Raw genomic sequence first — 19,188 nt, 5'->3', positions numbered from 1 at the left:
CCTTCATGGATCAGGCAATGGCTACAAAAATAAAATAGGTCAACTCCTATAAAGCCTTTATCCACTGTTAGGACCATGATTAAGTACTGGATTCCCCCAAAAGAACTTAACCAGAACCTCCCATAATCCAAACTTCAAACGCAAACGCCACCCACACTTAACCTGGGGCCCCATACAAATTTAACAGCAACACCCTTCTAAACTAAACAGCAAACTCACACCAACCAACACACACGAGGCTGAAGTTAGCTCCCTAGTGTTTACAATCGCTATTCGCTGAGCAGTTTTCATTCTGACAGTCACAGAGAGATTAATAATGGAGACATTACAATAAAGGAATTAAGAATGTTTGCCTTACCATTGTGAATACAAAGTTGACTATACGGTAATAAAATATTTAATTCCACATACGTTTGATGTTCCTTAAATTCATGTCCACCGTATATTTTCATATATTATATTATTATATAATATATATATATATATATATATATATATATATATATATATATTATTATATATTGCAGGTTATTTAAAATATGACACTGATGATAAAATAAATAAATAAATAAATAAATCAGCCTGAGTTTTGTCATTTAGTTGTATCCACAGGACAATGAATAGAAAACTGAAATTCCCGGTGGATACTGAACGCCATATTCACATCGGGCTAGAATAATTCCATGTCCTAGACAGAGATCCACTTACCCACTATAAGGAAAAGCTAGCTTTAGTCTGGCCCATACCGATTTAATACATAAAAACGCTGGATCTGAGTAACTAATAGAAAATATTACACAAACTGCTCTCCATCATGGAGGATGATTGCCACCCTCTGCACACCATCATCATGGACAGGAGGAGCATGTTTAGTGGCAGGTTGCTGTCACAGAGCTGCTGCTCAACCCACAGATTCAGGAGATCCTTTGTCCCCAGAGCCATCAGGCTCTTCAACTCTTCCCAGAGGGACCAGCAAGGAGGGAGGAGGAGTCAGGAGGACTGAATCTGAATCTCATGCTTATCTTGTGTTTATCTATTCATCTGCACATATAGACAGCGCACTACACATATTGCACTTTCTGCGTAGCTCATTGCGCATCTTGCACATCTGGACAGTAGACACTTAATTGGGTATACATGCACATATTTATTTTTTCATTCTGTGATCTATCTATCAGTATAGACACTGAAGTCTCTTTCTATTTCTGTTAGAGTGAGTTATAAACAGAGAAACAGAGAGAAAAAGAGATAAACGCCTCTTTACCTTCAGCAGATTGGCTCCTGTTTCTCTCTAAATCCACAAAGCTCTTCTTCTCCTCTTTACTGTCTTTGGAGAAGCAGCGTTATGGAACTAGCGCCCCCATCGACGTCACCACCGTGGATCTGGGGGCGATTTTTCCTCCAATCCCACCCATATTCCTGCAAACCCCGCCTCCTGCCCTATGACTGACAAGTCACTGGTTATTTGGTTTTAGAGGATCTGTATCATGTGAAACGTGTCCCTGTTCATCAGTGTTACCTACATGTGGGACTTTCCATCTCAGTTTGTGTCCCATTACCTTTTTAAAATCAATAAAGTTTCTGTTGTTTTATTTTGTATAAAATTGAAACTTTCCGCATTTTAACCTAAAATGATTCTTCTTCTTCTTTCGGCTGCTCCCTTTAGGGGTCGCCACAGCGGATCATCTGCCTCCATTTGACATTTAAATGTGCACATAAGGTGATTTTGGGCTGACCCACCTCACTGACACTGAACCTCTCAATAAAACATATTACATAAAATCTAGGAGCATCAGTGTTATTTGGTTCATTTTCAAGCCATTTGATTTAACGTTAAAAGCATTATTTTTCCCCGTTCATTTATTTAACTGAAGAACTCATTTTAATCTGTGTTCCACGTTTTATGAGCTGCTGTGACCCAAACTGAACATTCCATTTGTTATGACTGTAGCCCGTTTTAACCCTTATAGCTCTAGGAGTTAAAGAATTCTAAATTGTTTTGAAATGTTCATTAGGTACACTTGTATCTGAATGTGTATTTGGTGGTACTTTTTTTCTTTTCTGAAAAGAGTTTAATGTAAGTTTGCTTTAATGGAAACTTTTTTTTTTTTTACTGTTCTGAGTTCAGTTCCAGTTTTTTTCCTTTGAGGGACGGTAGCGGGACTAAAGAAGTTGGTGGGGAAGGTCTGTTGGGTTTTGGCGGGTTTGGTCGGTGGGCGAGAGAGATGCTGGAGCGTGAGCACTTTTGTGTGTAAATTCTCAAAGCGACGATAGTAAAAGGGGTGATGCAGTGCAGGTCGGGGTCACGAGAACTGAACTGAAGCGTGTTCTCCGCTAATCAGCGGAACAGCACCGTAGCGTGGACCGTCAGCCGGAGCAACTTGGCCAGAGGACGGCTAAAGTACTTGTGCATGGTAGATTTGAGTAGCTTTGATTAACTACAATTCTGAGCCTGTAGGCAGAAATCACCTTAGCAAACCAGCCAATTATATCTCAGGATTTGTAGGACCCACCTTGTACCTCCCATGCTACTAGTTCAGGGTCAACCGTTAAGCACCTTTAGGCCCTTGTTGTTCAATCAAGTACCTGGTGGGGGCGCTACATGATATAAACGGGAATTTGCATCATCTTGGTGTTTTCTGCAGAATGACCATCAGAAAAAAGGAATTCTCACTCTATCTCCATCTATTTATCGAAATTATTAAGATGTATGTGACAAATTTAAACTTTTGTCTGCTGGTAATGGAAACCGGCTTAGACAGTGTAATTAACACAGCAACTCGTTCACATCATTAACTCAAATGTTCAATAATGGAGAGAGAGACCCCCCCCCCCACCTCTAATTAAGCCCTAATTCTCACTAACACTGAACATTTCTATAAGCTCTGCTTTATTCACATCACATTTCCACTTCCCTCATTATTGTGTGCCATCCTGCTGCTTCTGGTTCCGTTTCCTCTCTCTTACATAGTCCACTTCATGGAGGTCATCTTGGGTTAAACATGTCACAATCTGATGACGATAAATTTAATTTGGGGAAAGGACGTTGAAGTAAGAGCAGGCTTCACCAAACAAATGTGTTCTTTTCAATATAGTACAGATTAATGTGGTCAACTTGACTCATGATGGATTAAAACCATACAGACACTCATAACTGAACATTTAACAGGATATTTTGACTAAGCTGGAAAACAAACTAGAGCTGAATGTCACTCAGGATGTCTGGAGAGGCCTAAAAGACATCACTGGCTTCAACCAATGCAGCCCTGTTCCAGCAGAGGGAAAGCGTGAATGGGCAAATGAGTTGAACCAGTTCTCTGTGTGGTTTAATGACGGCTCCTCTCCACCATACACCTCAACTACACCATCCACAGCCTCACCTTCTTCCACCAGAGTCATTCACACCTGTGACCATCAGCGACCACTGTCTGCAATGGACACCTCTCACCCTCTGCCCACAACTGGAATGTCCAGTGATGTTACATTCACTGCTGATCAGGTGAAGACTGAACTGAAAAAAGCAGGGTAGCAGCTTTCAGACTGAAGGCTGCTGAGAGGCAGCTTTACTTCAATGATGTAGAATGGACAGCACCAGCAAGTGCCCTTCTGAGGAAAGCTGGGAGTATGGGGCTAGATCTTCAGCTCTTCCCATTGAGCCCCAATGAGCTTCAACTGACAGGACTCATACACTTTTATATAGCTGTTTAAGGGCATGGAAGCTGCTCCAATTTACTCAAGGAGGGGGCATTGGAGGAGGACACTGGGTGAGGGAGGAATCTGTCTTACACAATCCAGAGGTATCCAGGAACTATCAGCCATTTCAAAGAGCCTCAGGCAAAACAGCTTTGGAGACAAAGTCATCAGGTTACTAAACTCACTACTGCACAACTGTTTCTAGTTTGCTTTTGGTCCTTTTTACCATCTCAAATAAATATTCCCTTAATCAGTAATCAAATAGATTAGATGTTGTAATCCGTAACCAAATAGGTATTATTGGCTAACAGAGAATATTAATTCTCTCACAAAACACAACACGAACACATAGACAGGACTGGGAGGGGCCAATCGTGACAGTAAGAACCGGTCTTTGAGCCAAATCAATAAGAAAGTGTTATAAACAACGGACACAGGGAGGACAGGGAGGCCTCATAAAACAAGGCCGAGAAAAATAAATAAAATAAACATCTTAGGTTGGGAGAGAAATAATGGTTATCAGACATCTCAGAAAAATTATATATATTGGGAATCAAACTTGGGTCCAAGGACATTTTAAAAAGGAGGGGCGATGAGACCACCCCAGGGAGGGGTGATAAACTCACCCAGAAGAGACATAAAGTAAAATGTATTGTATCTTCGCATTTGGCTGTCCAGGAGCCATCTTGTCACTTGAAACTTAATAAACGAAGAAAAGCCTTTTTCTTTCTTCAAAACTGAACCAGCGGCTGAAGTTTGGTTTTTCATTTTTCTTAGACTTTTTGTTAAGAATGTTTTTTCAATTCTTTTGATTCGTTACCCTTTTGCATTAGAGAACAGATTAGATTAAAATTAAACCTTTAACCTAACATTAATTAATAAGCCATGTTTTTCCTCATCGTCTGGGACTTGGGGCAGAGGACGGGGCGCTCTGAGTCCCGACAATGCAATAGTCAAATTGACGTAGGGAGAGATGCACCTGTTACAGAATGAGCTAATTTCAAAATTTCAGAAGTAAGGTCATGGGGGGATATCAAACTACCCCAGATAAATGTTATAAACTGATGTTTGGAACCCTGTTTGCACAGTTGGGGTATCTTGAGACCCTGTGCCACCTGATGCTTTTTCCTTCTTCCACAAACTCAGCATCTCAAGATTCTTTCCTTTTTGACATCTTTTGAGACCTTAGACTTAAAGTGGTTATTGTTGTAAGTGTTTAGCCAGTACTGAAAGATCTCTTTTAAATCAGAATATTATGTTGGAGGCCTGGGGTTGAAGGGGGTAGCCTTGGTCTCAACATTAAATTTCCAAGAATCATCTCATCCCCAACTGCCTACTGCTGAAGAACCTGTTCTAAGGAACTTCAAGAGTATCACAGTACATTCCTTTGTGAGTGTTGCGCAAGTTTCAAAGGGAAAAAAAAAAACATCTTTTTTGTTTTTCATTCTTTAATCCCACCCCACCCACACATTGGCTTTACACCAAGGTTTACTTTTGCTCCATGGCTGCTAATTTCTTATCATACCATATATTCCTTTAATTGAGATAGACTGGTCGCTTTCCAAGTCATGCTGTAGAATCTATGCTGGGTTGAAGACAAAGCTTTCATAAGGCCACTACAAAACCTTTGTTTCCTTTCAAGTGTGCATTTACTTTTCTGTTTTGTATCACTGTCTTGCAGCATCACTCAATTATGCTTCAGCTTCACCTCATGGACAGATGAATGGACAGACACTCTCCTTTAGAATTCACAACAGAACTCATGGTTCCTTCAGTTGTTCAGGACCAGAGGCAGCATAACAACCCCACAGCATCCCACTACCGCCATCCATCCATCCATATTCTAAGCCGCTTCTCCGTCAGGGTCGCGCTGCAGCCTATCCCGGCAGGCACTGGGCGGAAGGCAGGACAGGTCGCCAGTCCATTGCAGGGCAGACAGACAGACACAGACATTCACTCACACATTCCCAACCAGGGGCAATTTAACATGTCCAACTGGCCTGACTGCATGTCTTTGGACTGTGGGAGGAAACCGGAGAGACCCGGAGGAAACCCACACAGACACGGGGAGAACATGCAAACTCAACACAGAGAGGACCCCGGTCACCCGGCTGGGGAATCAAACCCAGGCCCTCCTTGCTGTGAAGCGACAGCAATACCCACCATGCCACTGTCCCGTGTCAATGTAAGAGGTGCATTGGATTTTCTTTCCGTGTGAGACATGCTACCAGAAACATACATTTCCACTTCCAAATTCCTTCTTATTCCTGAACCTGAAAGAAACATATATTGTATTTAAACAGGGCACTCTTTTCAGATAACATGGAGGGGTCCAAATCTGCTAAATGTAGTCTCTTTTCCAGTGTCCCACAAGGCTTGGTGCTGGGTCCCCCCTGGGTTCCATGCCTTTCAACAGATTGTTGTGACACAGAGCGTTGTTACACCTTGAATATTACACCAGTGTCAGTGTTGCTGACTTGATTTACTGTTATTATAACTTTCAGTTTAGCCGAATCTAAATTGTATTTACATTGGAGACAAGATGACGTCTGCTGCAAGGTAAGGACTCAAATGCTTTGTACCTTTCCTTTGCAATGTTTAATTGTAATATATTATTGCAAGCCAAATATTTAACAATCACAGGCATCTGAACATTGATATATACTGAATGAATCTCTCTCTCTATCTCTCTAAATATATATATATAATGACAGAGATTTATGTTACATTGTATATTTTTGATTGAATTTTGAAATAAAAGCTTAAATCATTTGTGACCTGATTAGTCGTCACTTTAAATGTGCATTTTTCATACTTTGTTATGTGTTAAAATAGAATTAAATTCATTATTTGTACCGTTTACTTATTTAATGATTTATTTAATTATTTACTTGATGGCTGCACTCCACATTATGAAATAATTAAATCTGCCAACATCATCCATCGGTCAGTGTGCGGGCCTGACGCCGATCTCTGTGAATGTGATCGATGTGAACAGCCAGGTGGTTGTAGCTCAGCTTGCTGTGCTCTAGCATTAGAGAAGCTGGAGCACATCTTAAAAGTCTGAAGTCACCCTGGTCTCTGTCTCAATCAGAGAGTGCAGAAATAACCTCTACCACCTCAATAAAGACTTGTGTTTTACCTTTGACCGTCTGGCGTTGCACATTAATTTATCTCGTGTGGAGCTTCAAAAATCCCCAAAAACGAATGAAGTTCTGCAGTGCACAGGTAAAAACTATGTGTGAAGACAATTTTAATAAGGTGGGAAAAAAACAGCGCACTTTGACTGAGTTCCCTAAGAATCAGACTCAACAAAATAAGATAGAACTAGTCAGACGTGTGTGGTTAAAATAAACAAATGAGGCTTTATTGGTTTGCATGTGTTCTTCCAGGGGGTTCTGGGAACGGGCTTACATCAGAGTCAGGGCTGGAGGGAGACCTGACACTCAAAGCTGTTTGAAAATAACAAGCAGATATTTACATTCATTTGAATAGATTCATTTTATTCTTCTACATATGTAACAAGTACTGCCCTCGTTCTGGTGGCAGTTTCACAGCCAACCAGATGGATGATGTCTCTGACTACCTCTGGAACAACAGCCTGGACCTTGCAAAGGAAACACTACAACTTGAGTTCCTGAACAAATTAAAAAGTTATACCATGAAAGCTGAACGCTATCTCAAGTTCACTCTGCAGGACATGGTCTAACTGGATGGGTTGACTGCGATGCTGAAGGAGATGAGCGAGAAGGAAGGCACTCCAGCTACAAGAAGTTTAGGGACTCATGCCTCCAGAGCCTTTCCATTAAGGTAAGAGCTGAAACGCTGCAGCAATAGCAGAGAACCAGAAGCTGTTTGTTCTTCTTAATTTTATGTTATTTTTTCTACTACAGGACCTAAATTCCATCGAACCGATGCCAGCCATGCAGAAGTATCTGGATACGTACAGAGAGGTGATGAAGGAGAGTGATCCTGTCTACTTCGTGGTGGCCCTGCTGCCCTGCCCCAGAGCCTGGTCCTGGTCCTGGATAGCTCAGAATCTGCAGTTACCCAAACACAGTGTCCACTACATCAGGAAATCAGACAGTGAGAGTGGCCAGTCCGAGAAGCATTACAGACCCATTCTGAACAAGTACCTAAACTCGACAGAGAAACTGCAGAAGGCCAATGATATCTTCCGCAGGCAAATGCAGAATGAGCATGACTTCTTTTACACTTCTTGAGCTGACAGCAGAAATGCTGTCCTGGGGTTATATAACTGAAACTTCCTAATTTTTTTGTCTTAAGATCTGACAGGTGAAGATAAGATTCTCCACAAATTCGTATTACAGAAGCAAATCTGTAACATAATCAAAATAATGAAATTAGGTAACCAGACATATAGCTCCCATTACTGATATAAAAAATATGAAACAAAACTACAGTGTGATATACTAAGTTGTGAGTAGTGTGAGAGTGCCCCCTGCTGTTTATCAGAGCGCCCCCTACTGTTTATCAGAGCACCCCCTACTGTTTATCAGAGTGCCCCCTGCTGATTATCAGAGCGTTGCCGCCACCCAGTTTCAGTCTCCATTTCCCAAATGCTTTAGCCGAGCGTGCTAGCGTTACTCCTCCTAATAAACAGGCACACGTTCAGCTCCATCTCCTCATTATTCACCACCATCACTGTAATATTTCATCATCAACATTAACACAGGAAGCTAATCTGAGGGGTGGTGGAGTTCGAGTCGGCAGCATCTAAGATTTTTAAAACACAGAGACAGAAAAGAAGAATATATATTGAAAGCAACGTTTTACAGTAGGAATAAATGGAGCTCATTATGCAGGCAGTGAATTAAACCGATTTCAGAGTTTAAAAGTTTCTGTACTACAGCCCTCGATTTCCTTTTTTCCCTCACCTTGATGTACATGATAAATGTGCTTAATTGATTCAATGTCCAACAAAAAAAATCTACAGAAGAAATACTGATTTGTGTTAAGTTACAGAATTTTGCAATATTTTTTTCTTTTTCTTTCATTTTTTTTGACATTTTATTATACTTTCATTAGCCAGCAAATTTGGACATTGTAGAATTACTGGGATGTATGCTGCTTACTCTGCATCTTAGAAGAGACTGTAGGGGTCTGGTATGGAGAGCTGTGATGTTTATTGTCACTTATTGTTCTTTAAGTTGTGTTGTTGCCATGTTTAATTTGTGTTATGTGTTTAGCTTGTGTTGGGTGTGGACTGTTTTGTGTGGGGTCTTGGAGTTCTATGGCTGGTGGTGACCTATATTCTGCATTTCATGCTTGTGTAGAGGGTATTTCTGTTACTTCTGAATAAACACCATTTCCCAGAGCAGAAATTATGCCTTCTTCTGTTTCTTCTTCTACGCAGACACCACAATAATAATAATAATGTATTTAAGATTAAGTGACATTTATTAGTCTTTACAACAGGGAAATTTCAGCACCACATTTAACCCATCCGTGCACTGAAACACGCCCACACTCTAGCGAACACACACTAGGGGGCAGTGAACACACTTGACAAATATCCACTACACACACACCTCACTCTGTAAAGAAAGGTGAAAATGGGTGTATTCAGCATTAAAGTAAAAATGAAACTGACAGTTAATTATTTTTGGACATTAGTTGAAATTTACTTCATATTCACATCTGTTAGGCAGGAGGATGTTTGATTGTTCTGTCCGTTTAGACTTGGAGTTGATTGTGTAAGATTGTGAAAATGGAAAAATTGTAGGTGGTGTTGTAAAAAACCCAACCTGAGTCCAAAAGGAGCTTTGCCAGTTTATTGGATGAAACCGCTGGACAAAACAGTTTTTATGATAATGAAGGAAATATGAAAAATAGAAATCAATTCGTCGAAATGTCGTCAATTGGAGTGACAGTCGCCCCTGTAATCTATGCGTGGGTAGGTTTCCACGGAGGTATGTGTATGTGTACGTGTGTGTGTGAGTGTGTGTATGTGGGTATGTTTGTGTGTGTGTGTGTGTGTGTGTGTGTGTGTGTGTGTGTGTGTGTGTGTGTGCGTAGGTGTGTGTGCCTGTGCAGGACAGGAATTTATATCATGGGCTAAGATCTCCATCACATAGACAAGCAGAAAGATGATCTAATGGAACGGACAATATCAGGGTAAGATTATATTTGGTTGCCTGTACTTTAAGATGAATGTCAGGTATCCCACCTATAGAAGTACATAGTTAAAGCTCGATCCAGTGTAATTTGACCATTTAATCAATGAGACATGAAACAGATCATGTGTCATTCAGTGCACTTATCTGCACTTCTTTCTGTGCACGTTCGATAAATAAGTGCCTATCGCTCCATTTCTGATGCCGGGAGTATACAGACCATCAAGGAATTTGTGAAAAACAGTGAACTACCAATTCCCAAATGTTTTACATGAAAGTGTGGGAAAATGTTTTTGTATCACTGCTCCTGAAAAAAAAAAACAAAGCTTAAAAATATTGCCACAAATTTTAATAAATCCACTGAAAAGTCAAACATTTGAGTCCGTAATAATCATAGAAAAGATGGCAAATTCCTGGTGGGTGTGAGTGTCTGAGTGTGCTTGTTCCACAGAAATTCATAGCGTGACGTGGTGATGTAACTGTACCAGAACTGTACCACCTTTGGCACTAGGATCACATGATCAGCCAAGACAAAGTTTAAATGCTGGGGAACTTCCATGCCTTTCAACAGATTGTTGTGACACAGAGCGTTGTTACACCTTGAAGATTACACCAGTGTCAGTGTTGCTGACTTGATTTACTGTTATTATAACTTTCAGTTTAGCCGAATCTAAATTGTATTTACATTGGAGACAAGATGACGTCTGCTGCAAGGTAAGGACTCAAATGCTTTGTACCTTTCCTTTGCAATGTTTAATTGTAATATATTATTGCAAGCCAAATATTTAACAATCACAGGCATCTGAACATTGATATATACTGAATGAATCTCTCTCTCTATCTCTCTAAATATATATATATATATATATATATATATATATATATATGTAATGACAGAGATTTATGTTACATGGTATATTTTTGATTGAATTTTGAAATAAAAGCTTAAATCATTTGTGACCTGATTAGTCGTCACTTTAAATGTGCATTTTTCATACTTTGTTATGTGTTAAAATAGAATTAAATTCATTATTTGTACCGTTTACTTATTTAATGATTTATTTAATTATTTACTTGATGGCTGCACTCCACATTATGAAATAATTAAATCTGCCAACATCATCCATCGGTCAGTGTGCGGGCCTGACGCCGATCTCTGTGAATGTGATCGATGTGAACAGCCAGGTGGTTGTAGCTCAGCTTGCTGTGCTCTAGCATTAGAGAAGCTGGAGCCCATCTTAAAACTCTGAAGTCACCCTGGTCTCTGTCTCGATCAGAGAGTGCAGAAATAACCTCTACCACCTCAATAACGACCTGTGTTTTACCTTTGACCGTCTGGCGTTGCACATTAATTTATCTCGTGTGGAGCTTCAAAAATCCCCAAAAACGAATGAAGTTATGGAGAGTCAAGCTGAGTTCATGTATAGTGTGTAACAGCTTTTAGCATCACAGGTCCTGCAAGAGATGTCATGGGTGACTCTACTGTAAGTTGCCTAGAGTTGGTTATGAGCTCTATGGGTGTTTTTGAAGGCTTGACCAACTGTCCCACTTAAATGATTTTAAACCCAGTCAGCCCAAGAATCTTAAGAGAAAAAAGTAATAGTGAAACCACTGGTGAAGTTCTGCAGTGCACAGGTAGAAACTATGTGTGAAGACATTTTTAATAAGGTGGAAAAAAAACAGCGCACTTTGACTGAGTTCCCTAAGAATCAGACTCAACAAAATAAGATAGAACTAGTCAGACGTGTGTGGTTAAAATAAACAAATGAGGCTTTACTGGTTTGCATGTGTTCTTCCAGGGGGTTCTGGGAACTGGCTTACATCAGAGTCAGGGCTGGAGGGATACCTGACACTCAAAGCTGTTTGAAAATAACAAGCAGATATTTACATTCATTTGAATAGATTCATTTTATTCTTCTACATATGTAACAAGTACTGCCCTCGTTCTGGTTGCAGTTTTACAGCCAACCAGATGGATGATGTCTCTGACTACCTCTGGAACAACAGCCTGGACCTTGCAAAGGAAACACTGCATCTTGAGTTCCTGAACAAATTAAAAAGTTATACCATGAAAGCTGAACGCTATCTCAAGTTCACTCTGCAGGACATGGTCTACCTGGATGGGTTGACTGCGATGCTGAAGGAGATGAGTGAGAAGGTCACAGAGCCAGAGGACCTGAAGGTTTTCATTGAAGGAAGGCACTCCAGCTACAAGAAGTTTAGGGACTCATGCCTCCAGAGCCTTTTCATTAAGGTAAGAGCTGAAACGCTGCAGCAATAGCAGAGAACCAGAAGCTGTTTGTTCTTCTTAATTTTATGTTATTTTTTCTACTACAGGACCTAAATTCCATCGAACCGATGCCAGCCATGCAGAAGTATCTGGATACGTACAGAGAGGTGATGAAGGAGAGTGATCCTGTCTACTTCGTGGTGGCCCTGCTGCCCTGCCCCAGAGCCTGGTCCTGGATAGCTCAGAATCTGCAGTTACCCAAACACAGTGTCCACTACATCAGGAAATCAGACAGTGAGAGTGGCCAGTCCGAGAAGCATTACAGACCCATTCTGAACAAGTACCTAAACTCGACAGAGAAACTGCAGAAGGCCAATGATATCTTCCGCAGGCAAATGCAGAATGAGCATGACTTCTTTTACACTTCTTGAGCTGACAGCAGAAATGCTGTCCTGGGGTTTTATTACTGAAACTTCCTAATTTTTTTGTCTTAAGATCTGACAGGTGAAGATAAGATTCTCCACAAATTCGTATTACAGAAGCAAATCTGATCTTAATCTTATCTCCACTTAGGACATCTTAAACTATTCAATTGATGTCAAAAATCAACTTGCATGTCTGTTACCTAGCACCCAACAATCCACGCACAGCTGAAACGTAAACACATAATCAAAATAATGAAATTAGGTAACCAGACATATAGCTCCCATTACTGATATAAAAAATATGAAACAAAACTACAGTGTGATATACTAAGTTGTGAGTAGTGTGAGAGTGCCCCCTGCTGTTTATCAGAGCGCCCCCTACTGTTTATCAGAGCACCCCCTACTGTTTATCAGAGTGCCCCCTGCTGATTATCAGAGCGTTGCCGCCACCCAGTTTCAGTCTCCATTTCCCAAATGCTTTAGCCGAGCGTGCTAGCGTTACTCCTCCTAATAAACAGGCACACGTTCAGCTCCATCTCCTCATTATTCACCACCATCACTGTAATATTTCATCATCAACATTAACACAGGAAGCTAATCTGAGGGGTGGTGGAGTTCGAGTCGGCAGCATCTAAGATTTTTAAAACACAGAGACAGAAAAGAAGAATATATATTGAAAGCAACGTTTTACAGTAGGAATAAATGGAGCTCATTATGCAGGCAGTGAATTAAACCGATTTCAGAGTTTAAAAGTTTCTGTACTACAGCCCTCGATTTCCTTTTTTCCCTCACCTTGATGTACATGATAAATGTGCTTAATTGATTCAATGTCCAACAAAAAAAATCTACAGAAGAAATACTGATTTGTGTTAAGTTACAGAATTTTGCAATATTTTTTTCTTTTTCTTTCATTTTTTTTGACATTTTATTATACTTTCATTAGCCAGCAAATTTGGACATTGTAGAATTACTGGGATGTATGCTACTTACTCTGCATCTTAGAAGAGACTGTAGGGGTCTGGTATGGAGAGCTGTGATGTTTATTGTCACTTATTGTTCTTTAAGTTGTGTTGTTGCCATGTTTAATTTGTGTTATGTGTTTAGCTTGTGTTGGGTGTGGACTGTTTTGTGTGGGGTCTTGGAGTTCTATGGCTGGTGGTGACCTATATTCTGCATTTCATGCTTGTGTAGAGGGTATTTCTGTTACTTCTGAATAAACACCATTTCCCAGAGCAGAAATTATGCCTTCTTCTGTTTCTTCTTCTACGCAGACACCACAATAATAATAATAATGTATTTAAGATTAAGTGACATTTATTAGTCTTTACAACAGGGAAATTTCAGCACCACATTTAACCCATCCGTGCACTGAAACACGCCCACACTCTAGCGAACACACACTAGGGGGCAGTGAACACACTTGACAAATATCCACTACACACACACCTCACTCTGTAAAGAAAGGTGAAAATGGGTGTATTCAGCATTAAAGTAAAAATGAAACTGACAGTTAATTATTTTTGGACATTAGTTGAAATTTACTTCATATTCACATCTGTTAGGCAGGAGGATGTTTGATTGTTCTGTCCGTTTAGACTTGGAGTTGATTGTGTAAGATTGTGAAAATGGAAAAATTGTAGGTTGTGTTGTAAAAAACCCAACCTGAGTCCAAAAGGAGCTTTGCCAGTTTATTGGATGAAACCGCTGGACAAAACAGTTTTTATGATAATGAAGGAAATATGAAAAATAGAAATCAATTCGTCGAAATGTCGTCAATTGGAGTGACAGTCGCCCCTGTAATCTATGCGTGGGTAGGTTTCCACGGAGGTATGTGTATGTGTACGTGTGTGTGTGAGTGTGTGTATGTGGGTATGTTTGTGTGTGTGTGTGTGTGTGTGTGTGTGTGTGTGTGTGTGCGTAGGTGTGTGTGCCTGTGCAGTACAGGAATTTATATCATGGGCTAAGATCTCCATCACATAGACAAGCAGAAAGATGATCTAATGGAACGGACAATATCAGGGTAAGATTATATTTGGTTGCCTGTACTTTAAGATGAATGTCAGGTATCCCACCTATAGAAGTACATAGTTAAAGCTCGATCCAGTGTAATTTGACCATTTAATCAATGAGACATGAAACAGATCATGTGTCATTCAGTGCACTTATCTGCACTTCTTTCTGTGCACGTTCGATAAATAAGTGCCTATCGCTCCATTTCTGATGCCGGGAGTATACAGACCATCAAGGAATTTGTGAAAAACAGTGAACTACCAATTCCCAAATGTTTTACATGAAAGTGTGGGAAAATGTTTTTGTATCACTGCTCCTGAAAAAAAAAAACAAAGCTTAAAAATATTGCCACAAATTTTAATAAATCCACTGAAAAGTCAAACATTTGAGTCCGTAATAATCATAGAAAAGATGGCAAATTCCTGGTGGGTGTGAGTGTCTGAGTGTGCTTGTTCCACAGAAATTCATAGCGTGACGTGGTGATGTAACTGTACCAGAACTGTACCACCTTTGGCACTAGGATCACATGATCAGCCAAGACAAAGTTTAAATGCTGGGGAACTTTCATGCCTTTCAACAGATTGTTGTGACACAGAGCGTTGTTACACCTTGAAGATTACACCAGTGTCAGTGTTGCTGACTTGATTTACTGTTATTATAACTTTCAGTTTAGCCGAATCTAAATTGTATTTACATTGGAGACAAGATGACGTCTGCTGCAAGGTAAGGACTCAAATGCTTTGTACCTTTCCTTTGCAATGTTTAATTGTAATATATTATTGCAAGCCAAATATTTAACAATCACAGGCATCTGAACATTGATATATACTGAATGAATCTCTCTCTCTATCTCTCTAAATATATATATATAATGACAGAGATTTATGTTACATTGTATATTTTTGATTGAATTTTGAAATAAAAGCTTAAATCATTTGTGACCTGATTAGTCGTCACTTTAAATGTGCATTTTTCATACTTTGTTATGTGTTAAAATAGAATTAAATTCATTATTTGTACCGTTTACTTATTTAATGATTTATTTAATTATTTACTTGATGGCTGCACTCCACATTATGAAATAATTAAATCTGCCAACATCATCCATCGGTCAGTGTGCGGACCTGACGCCGATCTCTGTGAATGTGATCGATGTGAACAGCCAGGTGGTTGTAGCTCAGCTTGCTGTGCTCTAGCATTAGAGAAGCTGGAGCCCATCTTAAAACTCTGAAGTCACCCTGGTCTCTGTCTCGATCAGAGAGTGCAGAAATAACCTCTACCACCTCAATAACGACCTGTGTTTTACCTTTGACCGTCTGGCGTTGCACATTAATTTATCTCGTGTGGAGCTTCAAAAATCCCCAAAAACGAATGAAGTTATGGAGAGTCAAGCTGAGTTCATGTATAGTGTGTAACAGCTTTTAGCATCACAGGTCCTGCAAGAGATGTCATGGGTGACTCTACTGTAAGTTGCCTAGAGTTGGTTATGAGCTCTATGGGTGTTTTTGAAGGCTTGACCAACTGTCCCACTTAAATGATTTTAAACCCAGTCAGCCCAAGAATCTTAAGAGAAAAAAGTAATAGTGAAACCACTGGTGAAGTTCTGCAGTGCACAGGTAGAAACTATGTGTGAAGACATTTTTAATAAGGTGGAAAAAAAACAGCGCACTTTGACTGAGTTCCCTAAGAATCAGACTCAACAAAATAAGATAGAACTAGTCAGACGTGTGTGGTTAAAATAAACAAATGAGGCTTTATTGGTTTGCATGTGTTCTTCCAGGGGGTTCTGGGAACTGGCTTACATCAGAGTCAGGGCTGGAGGGATACCTGACACTCAAAGCTGTTTGAAAATAACAAGCAGATATTTACATTCATTTGAATAGATTCATTTTATTCTTCTACATATGTAACAAGTACTGCCCTCGTTCTGGTTGCAGTTTTACAGCCAACCAGATGGATGATGTCTCTGACTACCTCTGGAACAACAGCCTGGACCTTGCAAAGGAAACACTGCATCTTGAGTTCCTGAACAAATTAAAAAGTTATACCATGAAAGCTGAACGCTATCTCAAGTTCACTCTGCAGGACATGGTCTACCTGGATGGGGTGACTGCGATGCTGAAGGAGATGAGTGAGAAGGTCACAGAGCCAGAGGACCTGAAGGTTTTCATTGAAGGAAGGCACTCCAGCTACAAGAAGTTTAGGGACTCATGCCTCCAGAGCCTTTCCATTAAGGTAAGAGCTGAAACGCTGCAGCAATAGCAGAGAACCAGAAGCTGTTTGTTCTTCTTAATTTTATGTTATTTTTTCTACTACAGGACCTAAATTCCATCGAACCGATGCCAGCCATGCAGAAGTATCTGGATACGTACAGAGAGGTGATGAAGGAGAGTGATCCTGTCTACTTCGTGGTGGCCCTGCTGCCCTGCCCCAGAGCCTGGTCCTGGATAGCTCAGAATCTGCAGTTACCCAAACACAGTGTCCACTACATCAGGAAATCAGACAGTGAGAGTGGCCAGTCCGAGAAGCATTACAGACCCATTCTGAACAAGTACCTAAACTCGACAGAGAAACTGCAGAAGGCCAATGATATCTTCCGCAGGCAAATGCAGAATGAGCATGACTTCTTTTACACTTCTTGAGCTGACAGCAGAAATGCTGTCCTGGGGTTTTATTACTGAAACTTCCTAATTTTTTTGTCTTAAGATCTGACAGGTGAAGATAAGATTCTCCACAAATTCGTATTACAGAAGCAAATCTGATCTTAATCTTATCTCCACTTAGGACATCTTAAACTATTCAATTGATGTCAAAAATCAACTTGCATGTCTGTTACCTAGCACCCAACAATCTACGCACAGCTGAAACGTAAACACATAATCAAAATAATGAAATTAGGTAACCAGACATATAGCTCCCATTACTGATATAAAAAATATGAAACAAAACTACAGTGTGATATACTAAGTTGTGAGTAGTGTGAGAGTGCCCCCTGCTGTTTATCAGAGCGCCCCCTACTGTTTATCAGAGCACCCCCTACTGTTTATCAGAGTGCCCCCTGCTGATTATCAGAGCGTTGCCGCCACCCAGTTTCAGTCTCCATTTCCCAAATGCTTTAGCCGAGCGTGCTAGCGTTACTCCTCCTAATAAACAGGCACACGTTCAGCTCCATCTCCTCATTATTCACCACCATCACTGTAATATTTCATCATCAACATTAACACAGGAAGCTAATCTGAGGGGTGGTGGAGTTCGAGTCGGCAGCATCTAAGATTTTTAAAACACAGAGACAGAAAAGAAGAATATATATTGAAAGCAACGTTTTACAGTAGGAATAAATGGAGCTCATTATGCAGGCAGTGAATTAAACCGATTTCAGAGTTTAAAAGTTTCTGTACTACAGCCCTCGATTTCCTTTTTTCCCTCACCTTGATGTACATGATAAATGTGCTTAATTGATTCAATGTCCAACAAAAAAAATCTACAGAAGAAATACTGATTTGTGTTAAGTTACAGAATTTTGCAATATTTTTTTCTTTTTCTTTCATTTTTTTTGACATTTTATTATACTTTCATTAGCCAGCAAATTTGGACATTGTAGAATTACTGGGATGTATGCTACTTACTCTGCATCTTAGAAGAGACTGTAGGGGTCTGGTATGGAGAGCTATGATGTTTATTGTCACTTATTGTTCTTTAAGTTGTGTTGTTGCCATGTTTAATTTGTGTTATGTGTTTAGCTTGTGTTGGGTGTGGACTGTTTTGTGTGGGGTCTTGGAGTTCTATGGCTGGTGGTGACCTATATTCTGCATTTCATGCTTGTGTAGAGGGTATTTCTGTTACTTCTGAATAAACACCATTTCCCAGAGCAGAAATTATGCCTTCTTCTGTTTCTTCTTCTACGCAGACACCACAATAATAATAATAATATATTTAAGATTAAGTGACATTTATTAGTCTTTACAACAGGGAAATTTCAGCACCACATTTAACCCATCCGTGCACTGAAACACGCCCACACTCTAGCGAACAAACACTAGGGGGCAGTGAACACACTTGACAAATATCCACTACACACACACCTCACTCTGTAAAGAAAGGTGAAAATGGGTGTATTCAGCATTAAAGTAAAAATGAAACTGACAGTTAATTATTTTTGGACATTAGTTGAAATTTACTTCATATTCACATCTGTTAGGCAGGAGGATGTTTGATTGTTCTGTCCGTTTAGACTTGGAGTTGATTGTGTAAGATTGTGAAAATGGAAAAATTGTAGGTTGTGTTGTAAAAAACCCAACCTGAGTCCAAAGGGAGCTTTGCCAGTTTATTGGATGAAACCGCTGGACAAAACAGTTTTTATGATAATGAAGGAAATATGAAAAATAGAAATCAATTCGTCGAAATGTCGTCAATTGGAGTGACAGTCGCCCCTGTAATCTATGCGTGGGTAGGTTTCCACGGAGGTATGTGTATGTGTACGTGTGTGTGTGTGTGTGTGTATGTGTGTTTGTTTGTGTGTGTGTGTGTGTGTGTGTGTGTGTGTGTGTGTGTGTGTGTGTGTGTGCGTAGGTGTGTGTGCCTGTGCAGGACAGGAATTTATATCATGGGCTAAGATCTCCATCACATAGACAAGCAGAAAGATGATCTAATGGAACGGACAATATCAGGGTAAGATTATATTTGGTTGCCTGTA

The 19,188-nt window shown here is 40.0% G+C and overlaps 4 protein-coding genes across 4 annotated transcripts in view; 2 read left to right on the top strand and 2 right to left on the bottom strand.

The window, feature by feature from the left end:
* LOC108443621 (NACHT, LRR and PYD domains-containing protein 3-like) overlaps positions 1–1,332 on the bottom strand; it is a 38,318-nt gene extending 36,986 nt beyond the window's left edge. The window contains exon 1 of the mRNA XM_037532084.1: positions 1,265–1,332. The gene's annotated coding sequence lies outside the window, so the exon portion shown is untranslated. The remainder of the gene's footprint in view (positions 1–1,264) is intronic.
* The window catches only part of LOC108443622 (zinc finger protein 850-like), a 225,995-nt gene that overhangs the window by 5,570 nt on the left and 201,237 nt on the right, over positions 1–19,188 (bottom strand). The gene's annotated exons all lie outside the window — the stretch shown is intronic.
* LOC119261937 lies at positions 10,375–13,011 on the top strand. The gene is made up of 3 exons (XM_037532467.1): positions 10,375–10,544; positions 11,787–12,084; positions 12,168–13,011. The coding sequence occupies exons 1-3, from the start codon at positions 10,528–10,530 to the stop codon at positions 12,489–12,491; spliced, it is 639 nt and encodes a 212-aa protein (XP_037388364.1). The 5' UTR covers positions 10,375–10,527; the 3' UTR covers positions 12,492–13,011.
* Positions 15,049–17,657, top strand: LOC119261941. Its single transcript, XM_037532476.1, has 3 exons — positions 15,049–15,218; positions 16,433–16,730; positions 16,814–17,657. Exons 1-3 carry the CDS (start codon positions 15,202–15,204, stop codon positions 17,135–17,137), a joined length of 639 nt encoding a protein of 212 aa, XP_037388373.1. The 5' UTR covers positions 15,049–15,201; the 3' UTR covers positions 17,138–17,657.

This window comes from Pygocentrus nattereri, chromosome 2 (assembly GCF_015220715.1).
Source record: "Pygocentrus nattereri isolate fPygNat1 chromosome 2, fPygNat1.pri, whole genome shotgun sequence".
Classification (NCBI taxonomy): domain Eukaryota; kingdom Metazoa; phylum Chordata; class Actinopteri; order Characiformes; family Serrasalmidae; genus Pygocentrus; species Pygocentrus nattereri.
Note: the sequence above shows the minus strand (reverse complement) of the source record. Positions and strands in the feature narration are given on the sequence as shown.

Excerpts from the sequence above, each read along its gene's own strand:
- LOC119261937 (XM_037532467.1), top strand. Across the intron at positions 12,085-12,167 it reads TCCAGAGCCTTTTCATTAAG|GACCTAAATTCCATCGAACC; the intron begins GTAAGAGCTGAA and ends TTTCTACTACAG.
- LOC119261941 (XM_037532476.1), top strand. Across the intron at positions 16,731-16,813 it reads TCCAGAGCCTTTCCATTAAG|GACCTAAATTCCATCGAACC; the intron begins GTAAGAGCTGAA and ends TTTCTACTACAG.